The sequence below is a fragment of the Drosophila innubila genome (assembly GCF_004354385.1).
Source record: "Drosophila innubila isolate TH190305 chromosome 2L unlocalized genomic scaffold, UK_Dinn_1.0 4_B_2L, whole genome shotgun sequence".
NCBI lineage: Eukaryota > Metazoa > Arthropoda > Insecta > Diptera > Drosophilidae > Drosophila > Drosophila innubila.
In genome coordinates, this window is record NW_022995372.1 from 15,779,458 (window position 1) to 15,804,184 (window position 24,727).

The following is a 24,727-nucleotide window of genomic DNA, read 5'->3' on the forward strand; positions in this document are numbered from 1 at the left end:
ATGACAACTGCAACTTTAAAGGCCAAATTGGCGAAAACTCAGGGATTTTAGTGACGAATTTGAATAAAATTTAAGGAACAATTAAGCAGAGGGTGTAAAAAAGCTGAGTACAAGTAAGCAAGCAAGGCGTGCGTGACTATGCCACACCCTGTAGATATATATTTTTCTAATAATTTACACAATTTGTTTGTTTAGAGAGTATGATAATTCAATACAAATCGGGAATTCAAGAGAAAAGTCGACAGAAATTTATTCAGTTGACGTCGAAGTTCATTTGAGTGTCATAAATCAGATGTCCACGCCAAATCGCAGGCAGTTAGAGGAGTAGACGGTGCAGAAATTGGAGCTGGAGTTGGAGTTGGAAAAGGGATTCACAATTGGATTGGGAATGGCAATGGGAGTGGGAAAGGGATGAAAGACGGAGGCAGTGGGCGGGTGTATAAATGACAACTTTGACTATTCGACTGCCGTTGCACGTACAGCAAACTGCAAGTTGGTCACGATTCAATGCCAACGACATGGCGACATCACAACCATGACATATTTCTGCAGACACAAATATTTTCAAAATGGCTGCGACAGGGAAATCCCGTTGAGTACTCGCACAAAAAACGTGGGGAATCCCAAAAAGTGAAAAAAAAAAAAGAATCAAATTCGCTGAGCGACTTTTGAAATATTTCCAGTTACAAATCAATTTGAATAACAGAAACGACTGAGGTTTGTTAAAGGAGAGACGAGTTGCTGATGGCAAATAAAAACAAAGGAAGAAAAGGAAGTACGAAGAGAATGGCGGAAAATGCTGCTGATTTAAGCAATTGGTGTTAGGGAAAACTCATCTTCGAGTAGCGCAAAGTGTTTCCCAAGTGCTATAAATTCGAATCGGGCCATTTCACAGGTAAGATAGACAGATACAGATACTTATTTAATGTCGACTAAGGCAGTCAACTCAAGAAATTAGTTGAACAATAACATTTAGAGTAAATGTTTATTTAAATGAGTAGTAGAAATAAGAGCTTACATTTGTTAAAACGGAACTTATTTTATAAGTAATAATAAATGTCAATATTTATGAATGTTAATGTATTTAAAAAATATTAAAATTGTAAACTAGTTTGCAATTACTCGCATAAAAAGTATAATGAATTATTTTATTTTGTGTTTCATTCCTAAGTAACTAAAAAACAACATTAGAATAACTTGACGGAATATCGAAATCAGTTAATTTTCCAACTTAATACTTCTTACATTTTTAATTTTTTTTTGAAAAAAAATGAACTAACCAATTAAAATAATATAAAATTGCAGCGCATCTTCGAGTTGATTTTTTTATAATAACATAGATGTTTCCGAAGATGTCAAATATTTAACGAATCGGTCAAAAATACCCTGTACCTCTTTCGCAACATATTCTCTCATAGAGGAACTCATTTGGTCTGTTTAACCTTGCGTCATATTCGGTTTCCCCGCCTCCTGCTGCCACCGCGCAGCTAGAAGAAGAAGAACGAGATGAGGAAGAAGAAGAAGAAGAGCTGTTGTTGCAAATGAAGTACTAAATCCGCAAGTGTCAAGCACAGGAAGGAAACAGGAACAAAGTGTACAAGGGACGACCGAGATGGCAGCTGCGAACAGCTTTTATACGATGTCTATCTCTCTTCTCTTTACTCTTTACTATCGTCTCTCGTCTCTCTTTCTGTTTTCTTTTCTTTTTGTATATAAACCATTTTTTGTGAGCTTATTTTTTGTTGTTGTTGCTTTTGTTTTGTTTACATTGCGGCCACATTTGTTGTGGACGTGAATGCGCCTTACTCATTCCCCCTTCCCCTTCCCTTCTTTTCCCCTTTTCGCATTTGCATAACTAAAGCGAGTAAAACAGCGCGCGATGTTTCCATTTAACCCACTGAGCTCGTTTTCAGCCGCCGAAAAAACAAAACCACGACAAGGATACTCATTCGACCAGCAAGGATGAGGTGGCAACCCTGTCATGTGCGTATATGCGAAGATGCGAATGTGTGGGAGCCAGCTTACACCTGAAATTGTTCAGCTGAAGGCAACGCAAAAATGGGCGAGTGTTGCAAGTGTTGCAAATGTTGTTGCCTCTGTTTCTTCTTCTTATTTCCTTCTCCTTCTCCTTCTCCTGCTGTTTGCTTGTTAGCACAACAAACGAAATATTTGTTTGCGGAAATCATCAGCATCATCATCATATCCGTTATGAGTTTAGTTTAGTTTAGGCCAGCTACGATTCCTACACTGCCCGAGCAATGTCTTCGTCCTGCCGCAATTCTTGAGCAGGAAACAACTCACGTGTTAAGCGCTGTCTCTCTCTCTCTCTCTCCCTCTACTCTTTCTTTTAGTTTTGTTGCAATTGTTTGTTGTTGGCCTTTTACGTGTTTCTTGCACATTTTTGTACATACAGCAAATATTGCGTATACGCAATATTATCATGTAAACATAGGCTTCGATTTCTGCGCACTAAAAAAAGGGATTATTTTTACTTCATAATGAAATTTAAAAACTTCTATATATATACGAGTATTGAATAAAAAATCTACCTTTTGAAACAATTATTAAGTATTTCGAATATGGCTTAGCAGCTCTGTTTCTCATGCAATTTTTAATTATTTTTTAATTTTTAATTTTTTTGCTTTATTTAGGAAGAAATTTTTTAGTACAATATAAAAAAAAATGTAGAAATTCGTTTCGTTTTGTTAAATATATTATTTACCCACATATACTTATTCCCTTAGTCATTTAAGTTTCTACAATGGTAGAAAAAATACTGTAAATAATTACATCAAAGAAAGATTTATAGAAACTAACCGCAGCAAAAGCTAATAATAATTTTTTTTAAATAAATTGCTTGCATTCCAACAAATAAATACTTACATAAAATATGTGCAGCTTAAGTTGAAATATGTATTAATTTTTGCATAAAAGCGATATATACTGTATGCACCTGCAAACTATATAGTTAATGGCTATGCGCTTAACTGTTTACCATTTGCATTATTGCCATGTTTTGAGTGGGCGACAGTGGGCGTGGCAAGGTGTTTCAGCAGTCGAGCGTGCAGACAAGCGGAGAAGCAGCTGCTGCTTGCAACATGAGTTACTCCAACCAAATGGGGAAATTGTGCCTTGAAATTGAGAATTTAGTTGCCTCTATGTATGTTACACAGTACACCACTTAAATACAAACAAACAATACAAGCAAATAATAGTAGTAATAATAATAGGAGATAGACAGACGAATTTATTAAACAATTTAATTCAGATAGTCTATTACTTATAGAATGAATTAAATAATCGTCCACAAAAATTTTGCAAAATATCCACAAATCATTCATTTTTTTATTATTATTATTATTACCAGTTACAGGTTTTCTATATCTAATTAATTATAATTATTTAATTTTTTAAGCTCACTTTTATTATTTTCATTCTGCTTTTTCCTTTCTGTATTATACAAGCTTTAAAATTTCACAATCATATTGGATATAATTGAGCATACATGTATTTCGTCTTAGACATTTGTAATTTATGTAACTGCCCTCGCAAATACATATGTAACAATGTACGACACATGAAGAGGAGTATCTGCTAATAAGCTTGTCCCTGTAATCAGTGTGCATAAGTCAAAGGCATAAGTCCAGAGTGCTTTCTATGGTAAGGGGGGGCACAGCAGAGCTAAGGGGAAAAGGGGCAAATTTCAGTAGAAAACTAACGAGAAACAAAAAGTGAACGCAAATTGCCAATTATGGCAAGAAAGTGCACGCATTTGCTTATTTATGGCACGAACGATTGTTTGATATATTTATGACATCTTTCTCGCTCACTTTCCCCGCTCTCTCTCTCTCTCTGTCTGTTGTTAACCTGGTCAAAAGGATATGCCAAAGGATGAGAGCTTGAAATTGTTGTACGTGCCTTTGCTGAATTTAATGTGACTTGGCATGACAACAATTTATGCTCCTCCTCGGGAAGCCAAAATGGCCACGAACGGCCAAAACGACAGTTTGCCAGCATATGCATGCCAAAAAAAAAAAAAAAAACAAGTGGACGGCTGCAGTCGGGCATGCTCGACAGTAGGATTCCCTGTGCCCATGTACTCTGAACTAAAAGTTGATTTACGACCGATTGTTACTACGGCAGCTATATGATATAGGAAACGGATGTGAACCAAATTTGGCCAGGATGTGTAACACTAAACTTAATGCATATTCTATCAGTTTGGTTAAGATATCTTAAATAACTAAAAACTTTTTCATAGTAAAACTTGATTTTCGACTGAGCGTCTCTTTGGCAGCTATATGATATAGTGGTCCGATTTGAGCCTTATTTGGTCAGGATGTAAATTACCAGTTTAGATGAATATTGTGTTAGATTGCTCGAGATATCTCAAAAAACCAAGAAGTTTTTCATACTAAAACTTCATTTTCGATCTATCTTTCCTATGGCAGCCATATGCTATAGAGGTCCATCAAAAAAAAAAATAAACTTGATCTGCGTACGGTATTCAGGAACCTACTTACAAAGTTTGAATATGTATACTTTGGGGGGTCTGCCATGCCCCCTTCTGCCTGTTACATACATTCTGCCAAGCACATTATACCCTTTTTTTGGAAATTTTCAATGGGTTCAGGGTATAAAAATAGCAGGAGTCTGCCTCAATCTGAATCGGAATCTGAATCTGAATCGGGGAGTCAATGTCGGTGCTCGGCTAAATGGGGAATCATATTTTTTGCGCTGGTTCGACTGGCAGTTTATAAGCATTTAAGCGGCTTAACTCGCCGCCTGACTTATCGCATTGTCATCAATTTGGTTAAGTAGACTTTCGCCCAAAAATGTTAGTAGTATATTTTCTTCATCTTTTTTTTATGGCAACGTTTAGACGTTGATTGAAAATTTGCACACTCCATTGAGCGAGTGGAAGGACATCTAATTATTTCATTGATGGAAATTTTCGTTGGAGCAACGTAACTGAAATCGAATGTCCTGGAGAGAAAGTCTTTCTCCTTCCGTATAAAAAATACTGTGGCCCCTGCTTACATAATCAATCACGTTTTATCAAGGATAATTGTTTGGCGCGCTTCCTTTGCGTTGCATAAATTGAGTTGCTTCCTTGGGATTGAGAATGAGAAAGAGAAAGAGGTTGAGAATGAGAATGGGGATAAAGTCGGGTCAATATCATTTTCAATACGTATTATTTGCGCTCAATTGCCTTTGTATGAGTCTGTCTACGTTGTACAAAACATACCTCTAGTCTATTATTCGCGATGTTAAGCAAACACTTTGAGAGACAATACAAGAGGTTGGATTTGAGTTCATTTCAAATACAAACACAAACATAAATACAAATACCTACGAGTACTTACATCAAAATGTCAAAATCTATTCCATAAAATATTTAAAAGCAAACTTTGTGCGTTTGCTTAACAAAAGATTAAATGGCTTTAAAGGATTTCAAGCGATTAACAAGTGAGAGTTACCCTAGAAATAGCACACACAAACGTCAAGCAAAGAAAATTGAAATTGGCCTAAGTCTCCTTATCACCACACAGTTTTATTAGATAAAAGATAAAATGTATTAAGATTTTTTACTAAACCAAAGTTCAACAATGTAAATTTTTATTTTTTTTGAGCGGGTATAAAAATAAGAAGAAAGAATTACATTTTAAATAGCCAGATTTCAGATTTATCTAGCAAACAAAATTTTAACATAAGCAGAACTATAAAATAACTAAATTGGATATAAGAACGAAAGCAATGCGAGCGCCATCTAGCGTTGGCTGTCTGCATCATGTTTGTGTATGTTGCACTTTTTTACGCAGTTGTTGTTGTTGTGGCAGTTGTTGTTGTTGCGGGCTTGCCAGCTATAACAAGACATTTATGGCACGAATATTATGCAAATAGCTGCAAAATAGCAAAACACCGTCGGGAATTGAGTTAACAATCCGCACTTAGCGGCCATTATATTATGAGTTGCCCCCACACTCACACACAACACATTCACACTCACACACAAACACCCACAACCACATGGATGGTACTTAGCCAGCAATTGGCGCTGTTCACCTACCCACGCACACACATTCACACATTCACACACACACACATAAAGAGTCCTTTGTATAATATGCTGTGCACATAAAAAGAATTCAACAATAAGAATTGAGGTTCAGATTTAGATTCGGAATCGAAATCGGAATCGACATCGAGTTAATCGTTAGATTTGCTTACTTCAGTTTGTTTGTTGAATTGAAATTGCTTAATTTACCAGATAATTTGGCCAAATAAGCATGGAAAATAAACGTAATTAGTACGCTTGTGAATTTGTTATTGTTTTTGTTGTTAAGACATTGTTTTTGTGGTTTCCTTGCTACGTGTCTTTTTACTCCCTTACTCGCATTTTGGCCATTTGTTTACAATTTATGGAACTGTCTGCATTGTGTTTGCCTTCAACTCCTTATTAAACTTTTCTCTCTTCCGTTTGGGGTGTATTGTGTTTTCACTTAAACTCAACAGTTGCCAGTTAAGCCAAAGTTCAATTGGGTTCATTTGCCAACTGAGTGTGGCCGCATTGCACTTTCAGGTCGGAATTTTCCTTGCCTTAATTCCCAACTAATAGGATAGTCTGCAATCGTTCAAACTCGACCATAAGAAATTTATTTATTATTTATTTATTTAACTAGTTATTCACTTTATACAAATATAGATATTTAACTATGATTTGTTACTTGTATAAATCATTTTAATCGAAAGAAATTCAACAGTTCAAAGGACTATCCAACCCATCTATTAGTCCCCTATTATTGTAACAATCTAACAAACAATCCAAGAAACAAATTAGATGATTAAAAGCACTAAGTTAAATTTTAATATAAATTGTACAAAATAGTAATTTCGTTAAATTTTTCATGGTACAACTTGGGTCAACATGCAACTAAAAATTGTAGTAGATGCATTTGTAATTGGAATGCAACATTCACAAGCACACCCACTAAAAGATATCTATTCACTTCTTATCGAACTTGACGACCCGCATATCATCAGCCACTGTCTCCAGATCCTCTTGGTCGCGACGGAACCGATAGGTGCCAATATCCTTGGATGCCGATTCTGGCAGCTTCACCTTGATGCCCTTGTATTCGAACTGTCCCTCTCGCTTCTCGGGCACCTCCAGCATTTGTTGCTTCTTGTACTCGATGTCATTGCCAATGTCCATTGGCTGCCCGGAAGGATTCTGCACGGTTGGACCATCATCATCTTCCGCGTTCTTCCATCCATCGATTTCAATGGGCACAATTGGCATTCCATCTTTATCGAGTATGCTCATGCTGCCTCCATCCGTAGTTGGTGATTCCGTTACTGCATCTGGCTCAACGATTGCCTCCATGTTGACGGCATCGGGCGAAAGCTCCGATTTCCCCAGCGAAGGAAGTGTAGTGAGGAAATTGCGTGAAAACTCAACATCTCCTTTGGCCAGATCGTGGATGTTAATATCGGTTACCGTCAAGCCTTCAATTGGCTTTGCGCGATATTTTGAACTGATTGTCAGATTGGCCCTTACTGTATAACTCGAATAAATTATTCTGGACAGTAATATATTTTTACGCAGCATGCACAAGTTTCGAAACATTTTCAATATCTTTGTTAAACTTTTCACATTCACTGTATCACACAAAATATGTTTAAAATTTTATTTTCTAATAGATGCCTGAGCTCATGATATTCCGAAAGTTCCGACTGATATGATATTATTTCTTCTGAACAAACAACTGTCAGATGAAGTAATAGTAATTTCAGCGACTACTTGAGTTGAGAAACAAAATGTAAGAAAATTAGTGATTGAAATCTGAATTGTAATCCGAGCTTAAAATCCAAATGTAAAAATCGGGGAAAAAAATTCGTGTTGTCGAATAAAGTTACAAACATCGAGTTCTCCAAATATCTTCATTAAACCAGTGTCGAGGGAAAACTATTGAATGAATGAATAGTGATCGAAATAAAAAAAATTATATTTTCCAACTTTGATGCAGAATCAAAGCAGAGGCAAAATAATGATAAAATTGAGTTTTGACAAAGTTATGAAAGTTTGAAATATTCAAAAAGCGTCAATCGTAAAGCATGGAATAAATGGAATAAGTGATCGAGAGTATTGAAAAATTGACAGTGATGGAAGAAAAATTAAATTTTGCAGAATCAAGTTAGAGGCCAAATAATAATAAAACTAACATAATGAACGGAAATTAAGTAAAGATTTGACAAAGCTATGAAAGTTTAAAGATTTATCTGATGAGCTTCAATGGAGTTAAAAATTTAAATCCTCCTGCGATCCTATAAATTATGTAAAATGATGTCCAATCGACCCAAGGCCATGCTTTAAGCTCCTTAAGAACAGTTATTCGATTATTTGGGGATTATTTCACCAGTTAAAAATTTATAATTTTCATACAATTGACTTCAAAAATCTACAGAGAATGTTTATTATTATGTTATAAATATAATAATACGGGCAATGCCGAACTAAACCAGCAACTCATACATATTTATGTTGTTATGTACATATGCAAGCGAGACAAATTTAAATCCTGTAGTCGAGCACTCTCGAGTGCCAGGCACAGGACTCGTGATTTATGTCCTGCTGCTGGTCATCTGTAACCTAAAATATGCGACGCCTGTGACATGAATCTTTCTAAGCTAGCACCGGTCGTTAATGTGGCAGAGAATCTGCAGCTGCTTTTAGAATCTTTGCATAATGGACTTCACATGTCCTTAACCGAGTTAAGGAAAATTTAAAAAAAAAAATAAAATAAACTGCGTCGCTGCTTCGGATCTTATCACCATTATTCAACAATTGTCAACGTCTTCGTTTGGCAGTGCCTCCAGTTGTTCTGGAGGCAGCTTTGCGTTTTCCAGTTGACTTTTGAGGCGGTTTATCATCCTCATCGTCATAGTCATCTTCCTGCTTGCCAGTTCGTACTTCTCGATTAACTTTATAGGCGGCACTCATGCGCTTTATGTTCTCCTTGTGAACAATGTCGTGGTTGACAATGCGATGAGGATAATCCACGCCCAACACACAGCCGTAATCCCGCTGTGCGCTTAGAGTTGCCTTCCACGGCTCAAAGATGCAGCCAGCTGGATATTTGGCCAACTCTGGCACGTATTTCCTTATGTATTCGCCCGTGGGATCTGTTTTCTTGCCAAAAGCAACCGGACTGTATACACGAAAGTATTGATGAAAGAATGCCGAAGCAGACAGCCACATCCAGTTGCCTGCATTGAGAGCCCAATCCTGGTCGAGCAACAGTTGTTCAAATACACGCTGTCCCTCCTCCCAGCTGATCCAGAGATCTCCTCGAGTAAGAAAACAGGCAACCGCATGACGCGCCAAATGATGTATCCAACCTTCTTGACGAAGCTGTCGCATAATGGCATCAATAAAGGGATATCCAGTGTGCCCGTGCGTCCACGCCTTTAGGTGCTCCGGCTGCTCTTGCCAAGCTATTTGCATGCAATAGGAATTGCCCAGCATGCGATCAAAGTTGGGCTCCGCTGCGCCCACCGTATAATAGAACTCCCGCCACAGCAGCTGGCCAACAAGGGACACAGGTGGCTTCGAGTGCTTCGGTTGACGTGCCAGAATCTCCCTGAGTCGATCGTAGAGCAGACGTGCACTTAAACAGCCGAACTTCAAGTACGGACTGAGTACGGTTGTGCTGGGTTCCAGCGAGTTTGGTGCTGTATTGGGCTTCTCGAAGTTAGCCACCCAATGCTCATTACTTAACGATGCCTCCATTCGACGGAGTGCCTCCGTTTCACCTGTTTATAAAACCACAGTTACACGTTTTCTTAAACGAATTCAAGTTTACGAAAACTTACCACCCGGGAACTTGTTAATGCCCAGTTCATCTGGACGCTTTACCAGCTGCTCCAACGTGGGGCAATCGTACACGTGTGCATCGGCTGCTTCAAGTGCATCCTCTGAGGGTTGCATTCCCTGCGGCAGTTTCTCTGGCTTGGTCAACACTTTGGGCAACTTTAGCTTCTCCACAATGCCCAAGAACTTCTGGTATGTGATGGGCGCCTTGCCCAAATTCCTGGCAATGACCACTTCTGGATTGTAAATGGTGTGCGAACAGTGGGTATCCACTTTCACACCCCGCTCCGCAGCCAGCTTCTGCACAGCCGTATCGCGCTGTACGGCGTAAGGTTCAATATCCGTTTCGTAGGTTAGCAATTGCACGTGCCAGCGCTCAAATAGCTGAGGAAAAACATCAACAGGTTTGCCCCGTACGACATACAGACGGGAGTTAAGCGCGCGCAGCTGCTGGTCCAAATCCCAGAGAGTTTGCTGAAGAAAGCGCCAGCGATTGGCACCCACTTGCATCCAGTCCAAGATGCCAGGATCCAATATAAATATGGGACGAACTTGGTATTGTTCGGCAGATGCCCGAGCTACATCAAATACTTGTGCAAGAGCGGGATTGTCGTGGACACGGAGTCCCTTGCGGAACCAATGGACAAGTGTGTGTCGTTTTGCAGTCATCTGAATGCAATACAAGATTTATTTTCACTTTCAATTTGGTTTTACGTTTTAAAAACAACATCGACCGCCTGATTGCGTTGTTGGGGCTGCCAACTCGTTTGCAGGTCACAGAGTAAAATACCAATTGGATTTGATATCACGGTTGCCACACAACAACATAAAAATGCGGCAAAAATATTTTTAAATAGAGCCAATTTCATTAATAAAGACAATTTTATATAAATATGCGCCAAATTATGTTCTTCACTCTTGCAAATTTTTTTTTTTTAGCTCATGATATATATGTTCTTTTATTAAGTTATTTTAAGTCTCATCGGATAAAAAAAAAATTTTAAATATCGTTAAAAAGCATATTTGATCCTTTTTGGAATCTAAATTTCGACAGTTTTTGTGTAGTTAGCCCACGCTTACATTTAAAATAGTTTTAACAAATAATAATAATACAAACATAATAATAATAATGAAAAAAAGTGCTATTGCGCCAACAGGAAAAATAGAGCCAGTTGTGGCGCAAAAACGGCAAGAGTGGCAACCAAGTTTGGTATTCAGAATTTAGTATTTTTGGTGCATGTGCACCGGTTATAATCATTTTTTATACAATACAAAACATATATAAATAAACCAAATGTTGGCGTTTAATTTAACAAATTAACAAGTGATAATAGACAACAGTGTGTTGACTACATTAAACCAAACTTCAGCTCTGCGTTTATGCGCTTTCAACGACACAAAATGGATTTGCTTGATTCGATACTAAATTCAATGGATGCTCCGCCAGCGACCAATGAACAACAAAAGACGCTTATTAAAAAGCAGCGGGAAATGGTGGAGCGCATGCAGAACAAGCAGAAGGAGGAGTTGCTGCGATTTCGAAAATACGTTGAGGAAAGAATGGGTCGCTTTGCCAAGGACGATCGTACGTGCATTGAATTCCAGCCGTTGGACAAGGTGCACCGATCGGTCATACATGAGATCGCTGAGAATGGTGGCTTCATAGCTATGAGCTTTGGCCGCGAGGAAGAAGACCGCCATTCGGTGGTCTATAAAAAGGAGCATCCGCCCAGCGAGGACGAAGTGACAGCCCGTCGCAACGGCGAGGGATGGAGCAAGGATATAGCCAAAGAATACTCTGAGCGACGAAAAGAACGCTTGGCCCAGGAGCAATGCCAAAATGACAAGCAAACGACAAGCCCCGATGGCGGCTCGTCTGCCAGCAACAGCACTGACAACGTCGAGGTGAAACCGACCTCCAATTATAAAGCTAAATACGCTCACCTCATTGGCGAATCAGCAGCCCTGCAGGCGGCGCGCAAAACAGAAACTAACCAAAGCTATGGATTCGTGCCCAGCAAGAACAAAAAGGACATGCGTTCCATCGAACAGACCCTGGCCGATATTCAGGCCAAGAAGCGCCTAAAGCTACAACAGCAACAGGAGCAATTGGACAGCCTTACAGCGGCACAGGCAGATGCCGCCGATGAACAACAGCCTGAACAACGACAACAGCAGCAATAAAACAATGTCTTCTGTGAAATATGCAATTAGTTATAAGAATATGTATGTATGTTTTGTTAAATTCCAAGTTAATCAGAAGAAGATGTGTTTTGACCATACACAACAGACTGAAATGTGTGTTCATATGCACATGTATGTATCTGAAAGCAATTCAAATTGTTGGCCAGTTGAACGCATTAACTGCGGATGTTTAGATCAAACTATATTTAACTGCAGTGTTCAATTAGCAATTTCTATTTATATAATAATAAAACTAAATTTGTAGTCAATAGAAACAGTGCTGTTTATTTTACAAAAAGTATCGTGCCTAAAAATGGCCAAAAAGAGTTAAAATACAAATCTCAAAAAATGGGTTCAAATTCGATTTTGTTTAAAACATCGGGTTGAAACTTTGATGCATCGCTGGTGCCCAAAGTTTTCTATATATTCCTATTTTAAACGTAATTCAATTAAGAGTTTTATTAAAATGTTCATAATAAAGCTTTGATATGGTTTATCTATTATACGAGTTTAATAATGTAACAAAAAATAGCTACTTCATTAAAAAAATTTACTTAAAAATTTTTTTTAGCAGTCTTTATTTTCGTATTTTTTTTTTGCTTTTATAAATATTGAGAAATAAAACCACCGATGTTTTGTTGAACATCGATATGCATCAGTATCAGCCGAAAACATCGTCTTAAAATTATCGATTCTCGATGCTTCAATGTTTTTTAACATCACTATGCCCTTTTTGGAAGAAGAAGACAAACTGACTCCACGTGCACGCGGTTGAGCTCCAAGTTTCCAATGAAATAAAATGATACTTCAAATTATTAAACTGCTTTCAATTTTAAAAATGGGTTGATTGTACCAGTGACACGGGTATCAGGGACCTGAAAGTGATTAATTTTCATGTAAGTACACATGGATGAACATGCTGTAATGTAATATATTTTATGGGATGATAACATTGATGGGGACATCTGAAGTCTATGATTTGTCCAATTTGCTAGTAGAACTGAAAATACCTTGAAGTAATTATATTACTACTTAGATTACTAATTGATACTTTTTAATTTTATTGCAGGTAATGATCGTTCAATAAATTATCTTCAGCGAAAAAATCAAAGTCCGTAAGTTCAATATCGTAAATTTTTAGTATTTAACCCAACTTTAATGATGATAAATTTGATAGGGACATCTGATGTCTATGATTGATTTGTCCAATTTGATAGTAGACCTGAATAAACTTTAAAATCATTTTACTTATTATATTAATTTTTCATTCCTAATAGTAAGTTTATATTTTGATTGCAGACGATGAATGTTCGTTGAAGGGAAATGTCTTTTGCGAAGAAAATAAACTCCGTAAGTAAATGAACTCACATTAATATAATTTATACCAATTTTAATGATGAGAATTTTGATAGGGACATCTGATGTCTATGAATGATTTGTCCATTTGATAGTAGACCTGATTAAACCCTGAAATTATTTTATTTATTATATTTATATTAAAATTCTAATAGTAAGTTTCTATTTTTATTGCAGACGACGATTGTTCATTGAAGAGAAATGTCTTTTGCGAAGAAAATAAATTCCGTAAGTAAATGAACTCACATTAATATAATTTATCCCAATTTTAATGATGAGAATTTTGATAGGGACATCTGATGTCTATGAATGATTTGTCCATTTGATAGTAGACCTGATTAAACCCTGAAATTACTTTATTTATTATATTTATATTAAAATTCTTATAGTAAGTTTCTATTTTGATTTCAGATGATGATTGTTCATTAAAGAGAAATGTCTTTTGCAAGGAAAATAAATTCCGTAAGTAAATGTACACACATTAATATAATTTATCCCAATTTTAATGATGAGAATTTTGATAGGGACATCTGATGTCTATGAATGATTTGTCCATTTGATAGTAGACCTGATTAAACCCTGAAATTATTTTATTTATTATATTTATATTAAAATTCTAATAGTAAGTTTCTATTTGTATTGCAGACGACGATTGTTCATTGAAGAGAAATGTCTTTTGCGAAGAAAATAAATTCCGTAAGTAAATGAACTCACATTAATATAATTTATCCCAATTTTAATGATGAGAATTTTGATAGGGACATCTGATGTCTATGAATGATTTGTCCATTTGATAGTAGACCTGATTAAACCCTGAAATTACTTTGTTTATTATATTTATATTAAAATTCTAATAGTAAGTTTCTATTTTTATTGCAGACGACGATTGTTCATTGAAGAGAAATGTCTTTTGCGAAGAAAATAAATTCCGTAAGTAAATGAACTCACATTAATATAATTTATCCCAATTTTAATGATGAGAATTTTGATAGGGACATCTGATGTCTATGAATGATTTGTCCATTTGATAGTAGACCTGATTAAACCCTGAAATTACTTTATTTATTATATTTATATTAAAATTCTAATAGTAAGTTTCTATTTTGATTTCAGATGATGATTGTTCATTAAGGAGAAATGTCTTTTGCAAGGAAAATAAATTCCGTAAGTAAATGAACTCACATTAATATAATTTATTTTCAATTTTAATGATGAGAATTTTGATAGGGACATCTGATGTCTATGAATGATTTATCCATTTGATAGTAGACCTGAATATACCTTAACATAATTTTAATTGTTATATTACTATTAAAATTACTAATAAGTTTCTACTCTTATTTCAGATAATGGTGGTGAATTGCAAAGAAGTATCTTCAATGAGGACAAATCAAACCACTCTTGACGAGAAGGCTTAAATTAATAACAACATAAATAGTGGCACCTGATGCCAATGTGTGATTTATTAAATTTTATATGGCAACAAACAAATTTTATATGGAATAAATAACCTATCCAATAAAAAATTATGAAAATTGTTTTTTTTTAATGTATAAAAAATGTGAAGTCAGTTTTAGATTTAAACAGTTAGGCAGAATTGTAATTAGTTATTTTATTTTAAAACGTATATTTTATCTGTGGAACGGGTATTTATCTGATTTGAAAAGCATAGCATGCGAAGTGAACAATGAAATAGGTTATGTAGTAATTTTTGGCGCCACCTTTTGAAATTCTGTGCTTATCGTATTGAAATGCAACTCGGCACCATCAGCTGTTTACCAGCTGTTTCCCTAAAAGGTAAAAACAGTTGACTAATTTCAACTGGCAACATGAACTATTAAAAAGTATTAAGATCAAACAAAGACTGCAATTGACGAATCAAGATCAGCAAGTTGCCAAATATGTTGCCCACCAAATCAGATTCTCGACGGCGCCTCAATGCCACTGGGGCTACAGCTGGCGACTACCATAAAGTATCCGAGGATGCAACCGAAACCGATGGATTTGTAAATGAGCAATGGGTAACTCCAAACGTCGAGGAATCTACTCCCTGGAAGACAATTGCAATCATACTTACATTATTCATTGGCGGAACGGTTCGTATTCAAATCTTCAGAAGAAATTTTAGTCAATAATTGTTGTCATTAGATTTGCCTTGGTTGTGCTACGTTGGATTGGTTGGCGGACGTGAATCAGGATCGTACCGATCGCGTCTGGGCCCTGATAGTAATTGGAGCGTTGACTATTATACCAGGCGGATATTACTTCTATGTTCTTTCATGTATTTTACTGCGACGAAAGGGATATTCAATGGACGACATTCGTCGCTTGGGTTAAGACAATCGATTTTTATATTTAGTATACAATTTATGTATTTTTATTGCAATTTTATTTCGTGTCCACGCTTAATCATTTTAATGGCATGTTTTATTTTTGTATGTTTTTTCTGAGAATTGCAGACAGAACTCAGCATTTATTGTATAAAAATATTGTAAATATATATGTATCATATATGTTATCAAATGTTTCATGGTTGAGAATTTTAGTGGGAGAAAGATTTGCTAACTACATTAACTCGCAATGCTTGAAGCTTTGTACATACATATACATATAGTAATACGATCGAATATGTATGCATATACATATGGCATTTATCTCTATAAAGCAAAAGTGCGTTTTGAGCTTAAATATATAAAATGTATACATATATAATTTTCTTTTTATTATTTTATAAACAATTGCTTCTCATGTTACAACAAAGCTTAGCTGTATATATATATATATATATCGATATATATGTATATTCGTGTATACACAGATTAACGTTGCTATTGGATAGAGCTACAAGGGGGAGGAGGTACATTTACAGTACACAATATACAAAATACAGAAACAAATACGAATACAACGAAATTAAGCTACAAGGGTCAACAATTTACTTCATTTGGGAATTACTGCTCAACAACAGTCACCTCAATAGGTGGTATAAATTTCCATGTATGTGCCTGTTGTTCATCAAAACTAGAAGCCGGTAATGTTTCTAATTGACTTAAGTTTGTTGATCCTGGACAGGGCCGTATCGAAATACTGCTACTTTGTTGCGGCTTGGTAACACACTCAATGCTCGTCTTGAAGCGACCAGGCGTAAAGAAAATCACGGAACAATTGTGCTGCGTTTGCTCGTGCTTTTCCAAAACAGGAATTGTTATACTACGGATAAAGAGACTGTTATTTAACAATTGAGGTTGAGTATATGAAACACGCACCGGTTAGGTCCAGAAATGGCCACGCGGGTCTCTAGATTATAGTTTTCCATGCCATTTAAATAGTCTTGATAAAACTTGATAGTCAATACTAAGTTCTTGAGGGGTTGCAACGATTGATTAGTTAGATTAATGCTAATCTGTGCCCGCTGTCCAACAGTGCACATTATCTCGCTATGCGGCTGCACAGGCGCATCCTGGAAGCTTACAGCTATTCAAATACGAAATCATTTAATAAAATTTCGATTATAAATCAAGAGTTACTTACACCACTGAAGAGGGGAAACGGTGGTCAGGTCGACCATGCCGTGTGAGAGAACAATTCCACGCAGCGAGGCAACGCCCTGGATGTCACTGCCGGTCAACAGCCAATTAATCTTCACCCGATCCGCAATGTGAGTAGAGCAAAGCTTGCTGAGGGCATCGCTAAATGAAAGAATTTGCGTGCGAAAACAGAGCTCTGCAAAAAGAAGTGCAAAGAGTAACCCAATTAAATATAATGTAAGATATCTGTTACTCAAATTGAATATATATATTTATATTACTGCATGCATCATTCAAAAAAAATGAAGTCTCTAGCTCTCATAGTCAATGCTGTGTGTGCTAAATTTGGTTAATCTAGCTTTTATAGGTTCTGAGATCTAGGTGTTTCTATATCGACTCAACTGTTGATGCTGATCAAAAATATATAATGAATAACGGGCATTAATATACAATATTAAATGTTCAAGTGTTTTACCGCGTTCCAGATTCTCAGCAACTTCTGCTGCTCGCGCCGCACACACTTGCTCCAAGGAGCACCGATCGACTGGGATGGGCACTCGGCAGCTTTCTTTGGCCTCGATGAGTATATTCTTGTTATCAGTATAGTTGAGCGACATTTCTTGAGCGGTTAGATTGGATACATCCAAAACTAAATAGAATTGTGAAGGTCTGTAAGTAAATTTCATGATTAACATTATATTTAATTGGCAACATCAAAGTCATTTACATTTCCGCGGGCAACACATCCCAGCTAGTGATCTGCACACTGGGCAGCATCTCCAAGTTGAAGGATACGGCGCACTGACGACAGAAACCAGCAACAAATGCCTCTCCGCCGGAGTATTTAAGTCGTATCTGCGCCTCAACGTTCTGAGCTAACTGAAATGGGCGTGTGTTGGATAAACCACCTGCACCGCCAGGCTGCAAATTTAACGCAGCCAAAGAATGCTGGGCACCGGCAATTGTGGACCGCGCGCCAACGTTTTGTAGCTCCTGGCGACGATGCTGTGGTGAACTGATGCCCAAAGGCAGACTGGCATGCCCGGAAGTGGATATGCTGGAGTAGTGTGACATCGAAGAGGCTCCATATTCAGCAGAAGCACCATTTGCACTGGAATTAAGTGATACCGCTGACATTGGACAAACAAAATCAGCTTCTGCGTAAATTTCCAGAGCAAGTTCAAGAGTTCCTAGCGGAGCAACTGGCAGCTGAGCCTGAAACCGAAGTGCTATTATATGGAACACTTGGAGATTAATGCTTTGTCTTACCTGCAGCGCCTGTTCATCAATGTGAAATATTTTCTTTTGAGTCACCTGCTCCACATTTGAATTTATGCTAACTTCTAAATATTCCAGTGGCAACGTATTGCTTTCATTCCTTATTGTTATTATACAGCTGGAGGATTCTCCATTATAAAGAGTCAAACTGGCAGAGGTAACCACAATGTCCGATTTGTTCATATTGCTAAAAGTGGCCGTCTGTGGCAGTGACGTCTTGACAGAGATGCGTGGCAAAGCGGGAATAACATCAACCAAATAATTGGGAGGCAAGTTGCGTCCTCTCATGTGTTTCAACCGGCAGTTGGACTTGACACCCAACGTATGTGTGCTGTAGCCCTGAAGTTCCAATTGGCCTGTCTCAATGGGTGTGCCATGGAGCAAGACGTTAGTTGGCACATGCGGTTGCAGGATTATGCTCTGGGGCAGGGATTCAAAGACCACGCCATTGGTAAGCAGACGCATGTCGGTGACAGCCAGTTCAAAGGGCAACGGATTGCGCAGGCGCACACACACCTCGCTGAGATCGTTTTGAACCCACAGGAAGGCTATAAAAAAAGCACATCATCAGTTAATCAATTATTTGATCTCAGTCTAGGAATTTGCGATACCTATTTTATTTTTGTCCTTTTTTTTGTCCCGACGATCCACAGAATTAAAGTGTATGGGAGTAAACAGAAAGGGACCACTGTCGGCTTTGGCAATCTTAATGCGTTGCGGTCGCAAATGTGCGGGTAAGTCCTTCACCACCACCTCTATGCAATAGGGCAGATCGGTGAGATTTGCGGGCGGTATCACAGTCCCATTTTCCAGCACCAGAGGCACGGGAGAGCCTTCGCATTGTGCGCTTAGATTCTGCAATAATGGCAAATTTTAAGGTTATAATTTAATAAGAAATAATAGTTCTTTTTTCAGAATTGGTGATTGTGACATTGGTTGAAATTTTCCATATTAAAGACTGACTTTCGACCTATCTTTCCTATAACAGCTGTTTGATATAGTGATCAAATCCGAGACTAGATTGCATAGAAACAGACGAATACTTCCATATAGACGAATATTGCTACTGCAAGGTCATAATGATATATTAACAAATCCCACCTGCAATTGCACAGCCATTTCACTTTGCTCCGTCGCCGTCATGTTGTCCCATTGGGTTTGCAGTAGAAACGTCATGTGCCGAGTGGCCAAAGCAGAGTGTCCAAGTCGTCTCGCAGCAGTTATAAGATTTTGCACAAGATCTATTTGCAGCGATGGCCAACCAGCGGCATTCTCCAACACCTCCAGAGGATCAAGGGATAACAGATATCCAGTAAAGCTGCCCAGCATTAAACGATAGCTCTGAGTCCAATCTGGCGCCTGGCTCCCTTGCTGGACATGCTTGAGCGCGGCCAGACGCTGGAAAAATGCAGCTTTGCGTTGATAGCCAATTTGCTGATACAGCTCCGTGATGATTTCAAAGCGTTTAACGCGCTCCGACTCGCTGATGCTGAGATTAATGTAAAGTATGTTCTGTAGAAACATGGCAACATCCAGAGGACGATTCTGTTCAATGCAAATACGTGTTGCCTTCAAAGCCGCCTCTGTCTCAATTGTGGCTGCATGCCTGTACTTGCTGTAGTTAATTATTGCCTTGCGATAGTAGTTGGTTATCTCCTCCGGCTTTAGGATATTGCCAGGTAGCTCGCCGTTGCGTTGTTGCCCAAAAGGCGTAACCGATATTGTCGATGTCGAGGAGGACGAGGATGTGGAAGGTGTTGGCGTGCCCGATGCTGAGGAGTTGTTGGTCAAAAGAGAGGATACCGATGAGCAGGAAGATGAGTTTGAAGTGATCGCGTCTGCACAATTTGTTGACGCGTTCCCAGTGTTTATCTTCTTGGTTGCATCGCTTGCACGCCACTTTTCCGGAGTGTTTCTTAATGGAGAAGTACCTAAAGCATAGTAAATAAGGTTGATTAAAGATTAACCAAATAAGAGGAATAAAGACTTGCCTGTTTCTTGCAGAGATGCGTTTCTATGCAGCGTTTCAATCTCACGCATTTGTGGATACAACATAACAGCCGAGGCGGCACACAGACCTTCCTCACTGGCGCCCACCCACAGCGAGTCGCCCACTGAACGCAGCGTTTCATTTGCATTGTGATACAAGCTTAAAGCGTCATCTAGAAGTCCCGCTTGGAGCGACAGATCTGCCAGATTCTTCATCACACGACCGACACAGCGTTTGCGATTGTTGCGCGATTCCATGTCCAATCCCACAAAGTCGCGTTTCTCAAAGGGCGCCAGCAGTAGACTGACCTTCTCGGCCTTCTCGCGCGACCGTTCCAGACGCCTTGATTCCAGCACCCAAAACAGGGCGTTCAAAAAATCTCCGACCCGCGTCTCCAAATCGTAGCAATTGTCGTGCTCGCGATAGAAGAACGCCTGTGACTTGAAATTGTTAGGCGTTGTGTACTCATCCTGAAGACGTGCATCCTTATGCTTAGCATCTGTGCTTGAGCTGTGCTCTTTAATTGCCTGCAACTCTGGCTGCGCATTGTCGACGGCACTTATGTCGTCATTGTGATTGTGGTTTGTGGGATCGCTGGAAGATGCATCGGGTCCAAAGAATATGGCACGTGACTCGTACAGCGTGCTTCCATAGCGCACTTTAAGCGACTCATGATGACGGCACAGTTCGTTCAGTTCCGGTTGATTCTCAAATTTGCCAATTGTTACAAGTCCCAGTAGGCGGCGATGCGTTTGAAAGTCGCCCCAATCATTGTGCTCCACTGGATGCTCGGATATGAATCGAAAATAAATGGTACGCACAGTGCCGCTCGAATCTATACCAACAAAATAATATAGATCAAGTTATCAATTCCAAGTAATACAATTTGAGTCGAGTTACCCGTCACTTTGATGTTATTGACACGTCGCACCTTCTCGAAGGCCCGTTGTAGGATGCGGGCTCGTGAGGGTCCCACACCGCGCAGCAGCACCAGCAGGCAGCTGTGATGGAGTGCATTCTGCTCATAGTCCAGCCGTGACATAACTGGCTCCACGCTGGCATGGAGCTGCACATTTCCAACTGAGGCACGCATTTACAACTCTTACCGTCGTCCCCCACCCCAATTGTTCCAGTTTTTGGTTGGTTATCAAACTCCCAATTGGCTTTTACATTTCCCCTTGCACTTGCGGCCAGTCGTTAGAGTTGTTCGCCTCTGACATTGACGTTGCGTTAACGTGCTTCAATTAATTTCCATTGTGTTTGTTGCAAATAGATGAGGGCAACTTTGTAGCAAGCGATAACATCGAATCGCCTCCCCTTTTAATGATGCTGTTACTTTTTTACTTGTCACCTGCTTCTTGCTATTACACTTCTCCAGACTTTTTAAACTTATGCTGAGCGCTTCTGCATGCAAATAAAATGCTATAGGCCGTTTATAATCAGAGATATATAGAAAAACACTAAAAATTTACTTTTACTAAGTAAAAAAATCAGTGCTCAGCTGCGTGACGTTGCCACCTGGTCACAAGAAAATAATGAGCGATAGCTTGAAAGTCTGGTAAACTTTTAAATAAAAAAACTGCGATAGTAAACAACAGTGTTTTTTGTAAAAGAATTTTTTTATTCTTAATTTTATAGCTAATATCTTTAGAATTTGTTGCAGTATTTTTATTAAAACTTTGTTGAATTTCGGATTTAATTTTAGAATTAAATTATAAAACTTCTTTTCCCGAGGGGTAACGAACTTGCAACCTTTATAAAAATGATATCCCTCATTTAATCTAATTTCGAATTTAAAGTTTTCATCAAATTATAAATTAATTATTATTAATTTTTTTGAAACGCCTAATAATATAAGCAAGGCGCCAATTTAAAAATTGGACGCAGTGGCATCACTGCGCGTGGGCAAATTTAGTGTATTTTTTAATAACATTGCAGTAGCATCAAGTTGAATTTCTCGAGTTTACTTTTATTTGTTTATTATTTATTAAACGATGAATTTATTGCCAAGATCGCGTGAAGAGTTCGCGCAAACGGACTACTGGAATGAGTTCTTCAAAAAACGCGGCGAGAAAGCTTTTGAATGGTATGTGAAATGTGAGGGCACAAACTTACATACATTTCATGTGCCGGCGAGCACGTTTATTTATTAGAACTTGATTTATTTCGCTTAGGTATGGCGAATATCTGGAACTATGCGATCAGATACACAAATATATAAAGCCCGTCGACAAGATTCTGATGCTTGGTTGCGGCAACTCAAAGCTCAGCATGGACATGTATGACACGGGATTTAGGTAAGTTTTTAAATACCTTAATTAGTAAAGTAAATAAATAAACATTTATTTTTGACAGGGACATTACAAATATTGACATCTCACCAGTTGCCATTAAAAAAATGATTGATATAAATGCACGAACACGGCCGGATATGAAGTTCCTTCAAATGGATGCAACATCCATGTCCTTTGGGGATGAGAGCTTCTCGGTGGCTTTGGACAAGGGAACGTTGGATGCGTTATTTGTTGATGACACGGCGGATACGAAAGCTACTGTTGAGAGATATTTTAAAGAAATAATACGCACGATGCGGTTAGAAAGAATCCGAATCCTTTATCAAGTAGATACTTAAATAATAACTTTTCAAATTGCAGCAATGGCGGGCGATACGTTGGCATCTCTCTGTTGCAGGAACATATTATTAATTATCTTTCGGAATTTCTGCCGCAAAATAACTGCATGTTGCGCATTGTACACTGTCTGGATGTGGAGCGTGCCAACAAGGAGAAGAATACGGATGATTCTTTATCTTTGCCAGTTTTTGTCGTGATTGCTACCAAATTCAGGAATTTACCCATGCCGGTGAGTAGAAGAAGCAGTTTCTTTTTTTTATCCTTTGTAACAGATCCCTCTATAGATTCTCGAGTTTGGATTGGGCAGCGATAAAATGCAACGTTTCAACTCTTCAACGGAACTTATTAATGCTGTAAAGTCTGTACAAAAAGCGGCATTGGTTTGCAATGGTTTGGCGCGCTCAAGTATCGCCGGTCATAATGAAGTAACCTTGGACCTGTATCGTGCCACAGAAGAAACTCCTCGATATACACTACATATTATGGATCAGCCGCCAGCACGTGGTATGGGCAAATATGCAGCATTCATTGTGCCACAAGGACGAGAGATTGAGTGGCTCTTTGCAACTCCGGCAGGACGCAGAAAACTCCAGGCATCAGCTAAATATCAACGTCTGGCTGTAGTTACGCTTCATCGTGATCAGGTTTATAGCACACTGGACGAGGTCAAAAGTGAGCTGGCCACTAGCATTACCAACCTGGCACCGGCGGGACTCACTGACCAAATACCCTATTTATCACTCGGCTCAGAGGTTGGAAAGCGAGAAACGCTTATTTCGGGATTCTCTAAAATATCCGGTGATTTTCGCATCGAAGAGGTGGAAGCTGATGGTAAAACCCTACGACGTCTCATATTCCTTAGCAATCAGTTTGTGGTTCAGTCAGAGGCGCTGGTTAAAACGGGTAATAAATAAGATTCCTCAATTTTTTATTGCACACATTATTTTAATAATTATTCTTACAGTTAAAATCAAAGGCAAAAAGAATCGTAAGAAAATAGACTTTGGTTACTTGGCATGTCAGCATCATCTCTACATGTCTGTGGGCGTTCAGCTGGCTACATCGATGCAGAGTCCCAAGAAGGATGTACAAAAGGATGTGCTTGTGATCGGTCTTGGAGGCGGTGGTCTGTGCAGTTTTCTGCACTCCGCGTTGCCGTAAGCATTGTAATCTTAATGAGGTGTCACAAACTTATGTATTTCTTTTAGTCAGACTAGAATTACGGCTGTGGAAATAGATCCTATTATGCTGGAAATAGCTGAGCAATATTTTGAGCTCAAGCAGGACCCTCGCTTCCATGTGGTCATCGATGATGGCCTTGCCTTTGTAGAACGCTGTCGCAATGAAGGTGAGCTTTTGTTATTCTTTGGCAGTAAGATTCTAAATAGGCTTTCTATTAGATTTACATTTCGATGCTGTGCTTTTCGATGTGGACAGTAAGGATCTATCGTTGGGCATGAGCTGCCCGCCTAAAAGTTTTCTGGCCCACGACATATTATTGCACATAAAGGAAATCATCGGTCCCAAAGGATTGTTCATGTTAAATTTGGTGTGTCGAGATGAGACTTTGCGATCAGAGGCCGTGGCAAATTTGCAGCAAGTATTTTCAGCCGTTTGTTGCTATAAATTGGATGAAGATATCAATGAGGTTGTTTACTGTGCCAATGATGATAAATACAAGACTGTCGAGCAATGGAAGAAGCAAATGGGCAGTGCAGGGCGTGGTCTTAACTGCGCCATCAGGGAACAGAAATTGGCCAATGAGGACACACTCGATGTAGCTGATTTTTTAAGCGAATTGAAAATTGAATAGCACAATGTGTTTTTAAATCAATGTTAATTGCTTTTAATTTGAAATAAAAGCTTAACTAATTTAAAAGATATA

At 38.4% G+C, this 24,727-nt stretch overlaps 6 protein-coding genes, 1 long non-coding RNA gene and 8 other non-coding genes across 19 annotated transcripts; 12 read left to right on the forward strand and 3 right to left on the reverse strand.

Moving 5' to 3' along the window:
- Positions 1–6,845: 6,845 nt before the first annotated feature.
- Positions 6,846–7,744, reverse strand: LOC117780142. The gene has a single exon (XM_034616563.1). It carries the CDS (start codon positions 7,628–7,630, stop codon positions 7,007–7,009), a length of 624 nt encoding a protein of 207 aa, XP_034472454.1. The 5' UTR covers positions 7,631–7,744; the 3' UTR covers positions 6,846–7,006.
- A 704-nt stretch (positions 7,745–8,448) lies between these two features.
- On the reverse strand, positions 8,449–10,619 carry LOC117781944 (cryptochrome-2). Its single transcript, XM_034618832.1, has 2 exons — positions 9,877–10,619; positions 8,449–9,816 (listed from the first exon to the last, which is right to left on the reverse strand). Exons 1-2 carry the CDS (start codon positions 10,541–10,543, stop codon positions 8,852–8,854), a joined length of 1,632 nt encoding a protein of 543 aa, XP_034474723.1. The 5' UTR covers positions 10,544–10,619; the 3' UTR covers positions 8,449–8,851.
- A 444-nt stretch (positions 10,620–11,063) lies between these two features.
- On the forward strand, positions 11,064–12,333 carry LOC117780225 (sperm-associated antigen 7). Its single transcript, XM_034616667.1, has one exon. It carries the CDS (start codon positions 11,255–11,257, stop codon positions 12,056–12,058), a length of 804 nt encoding a protein of 267 aa, XP_034472558.1. The 5' UTR covers positions 11,064–11,254; the 3' UTR covers positions 12,059–12,333.
- A 455-nt stretch (positions 12,334–12,788) lies between these two features.
- Positions 12,789–14,943, forward strand: LOC117780701. Of its 5 annotated transcripts, XR_004617105.1 has the most exons (9): positions 12,789–12,954; positions 13,128–13,173; positions 13,358–13,408; positions 13,592–13,642; positions 13,826–13,876; positions 14,060–14,110; positions 14,294–14,344; positions 14,528–14,578; positions 14,761–14,943. It is a non-coding gene; the product is annotated as an uncharacterized LOC117780701 (long non-coding RNA). The 5 variants fall into 5 exon arrangements; XR_004617106.1 differs by lacking the exon at positions 14,528–14,578; XR_004617107.1 differs by lacking the exon at positions 14,294–14,344.
- Positions 12,993–13,067, forward strand: LOC117782458. Its single transcript, XR_004617280.1, has one exon. It is a non-coding gene; the product is annotated as a small nucleolar RNA Me28S-Cm2645 (small nucleolar RNA).
- Positions 13,211–13,288, forward strand: LOC117782450. The gene has a single exon (XR_004617273.1). It is a non-coding gene; the product is annotated as a small nucleolar RNA Me28S-Cm2645 (small nucleolar RNA).
- Positions 13,446–13,520, forward strand: LOC117782451. The gene has a single exon (XR_004617274.1). It is a non-coding gene; the product is annotated as a small nucleolar RNA Me28S-Cm2645 (small nucleolar RNA).
- On the forward strand, positions 13,680–13,754 carry LOC117782452. Its single transcript, XR_004617275.1, has one exon. It is a non-coding gene; the product is annotated as a small nucleolar RNA Me28S-Cm2645 (small nucleolar RNA).
- Positions 13,914–13,988, forward strand: LOC117782453. Its single transcript, XR_004617276.1, has one exon. It is a non-coding gene; the product is annotated as a small nucleolar RNA Me28S-Cm2645 (small nucleolar RNA).
- On the forward strand, positions 14,148–14,222 carry LOC117782454. The gene has a single exon (XR_004617277.1). It is a non-coding gene; the product is annotated as a small nucleolar RNA Me28S-Cm2645 (small nucleolar RNA).
- On the forward strand, positions 14,382–14,456 carry LOC117782455. Its single transcript, XR_004617278.1, has one exon. It is a non-coding gene; the product is annotated as a small nucleolar RNA Me28S-Cm2645 (small nucleolar RNA).
- On the forward strand, positions 14,617–14,693 carry LOC117782449. Its single transcript, XR_004617272.1, has one exon. It is a non-coding gene; the product is annotated as a small nucleolar RNA Me28S-Cm2645 (small nucleolar RNA).
- A 262-nt stretch (positions 14,944–15,205) lies between the features above and the next one.
- LOC117780736 (transmembrane protein 230) lies at positions 15,206–15,930 on the forward strand. Its single transcript, XM_034617377.1, has 2 exons — positions 15,206–15,510; positions 15,563–15,930. The coding sequence occupies exons 1-2, from the start codon at positions 15,316–15,318 to the stop codon at positions 15,749–15,751; spliced, it is 384 nt and encodes a 127-aa protein (XP_034473268.1). The 5' UTR covers positions 15,206–15,315; the 3' UTR covers positions 15,752–15,930.
- A 176-nt stretch (positions 15,931–16,106) lies between these two features.
- Positions 16,107–21,728, reverse strand: LOC117780735 (protein brunelleschi). The gene is made up of 10 exons (XM_034617376.1): positions 21,110–21,728; positions 20,211–21,044; positions 19,321–20,150; positions 18,831–19,074; positions 18,211–18,767; positions 17,669–18,156; positions 17,417–17,610; positions 16,946–17,137; positions 16,681–16,888; positions 16,107–16,624 (listed from the first exon to the last, which is right to left on the reverse strand). The coding sequence occupies exons 1-10, from the start codon at positions 21,300–21,302 to the stop codon at positions 16,366–16,368; spliced, it is 3,999 nt and encodes a 1,332-aa protein (XP_034473267.1). The 5' UTR covers positions 21,303–21,728; the 3' UTR covers positions 16,107–16,365.
- A 417-nt stretch (positions 21,729–22,145) lies between these two features.
- LOC117779642 (eEF1A lysine and N-terminal methyltransferase homolog) lies at positions 22,146–24,676 on the forward strand. The gene is made up of 8 exons (XM_034615908.1): positions 22,146–22,295; positions 22,384–22,506; positions 22,565–22,801; positions 22,864–23,071; positions 23,127–23,745; positions 23,807–23,999; positions 24,051–24,190; positions 24,243–24,676. Exons 1-8 carry the CDS (start codon positions 22,204–22,206, stop codon positions 24,653–24,655), a joined length of 2,025 nt encoding a protein of 674 aa, XP_034471799.1. The 5' UTR covers positions 22,146–22,203; the 3' UTR covers positions 24,656–24,676.
- Positions 24,677–24,727: the final 51 nt, after the last annotated feature.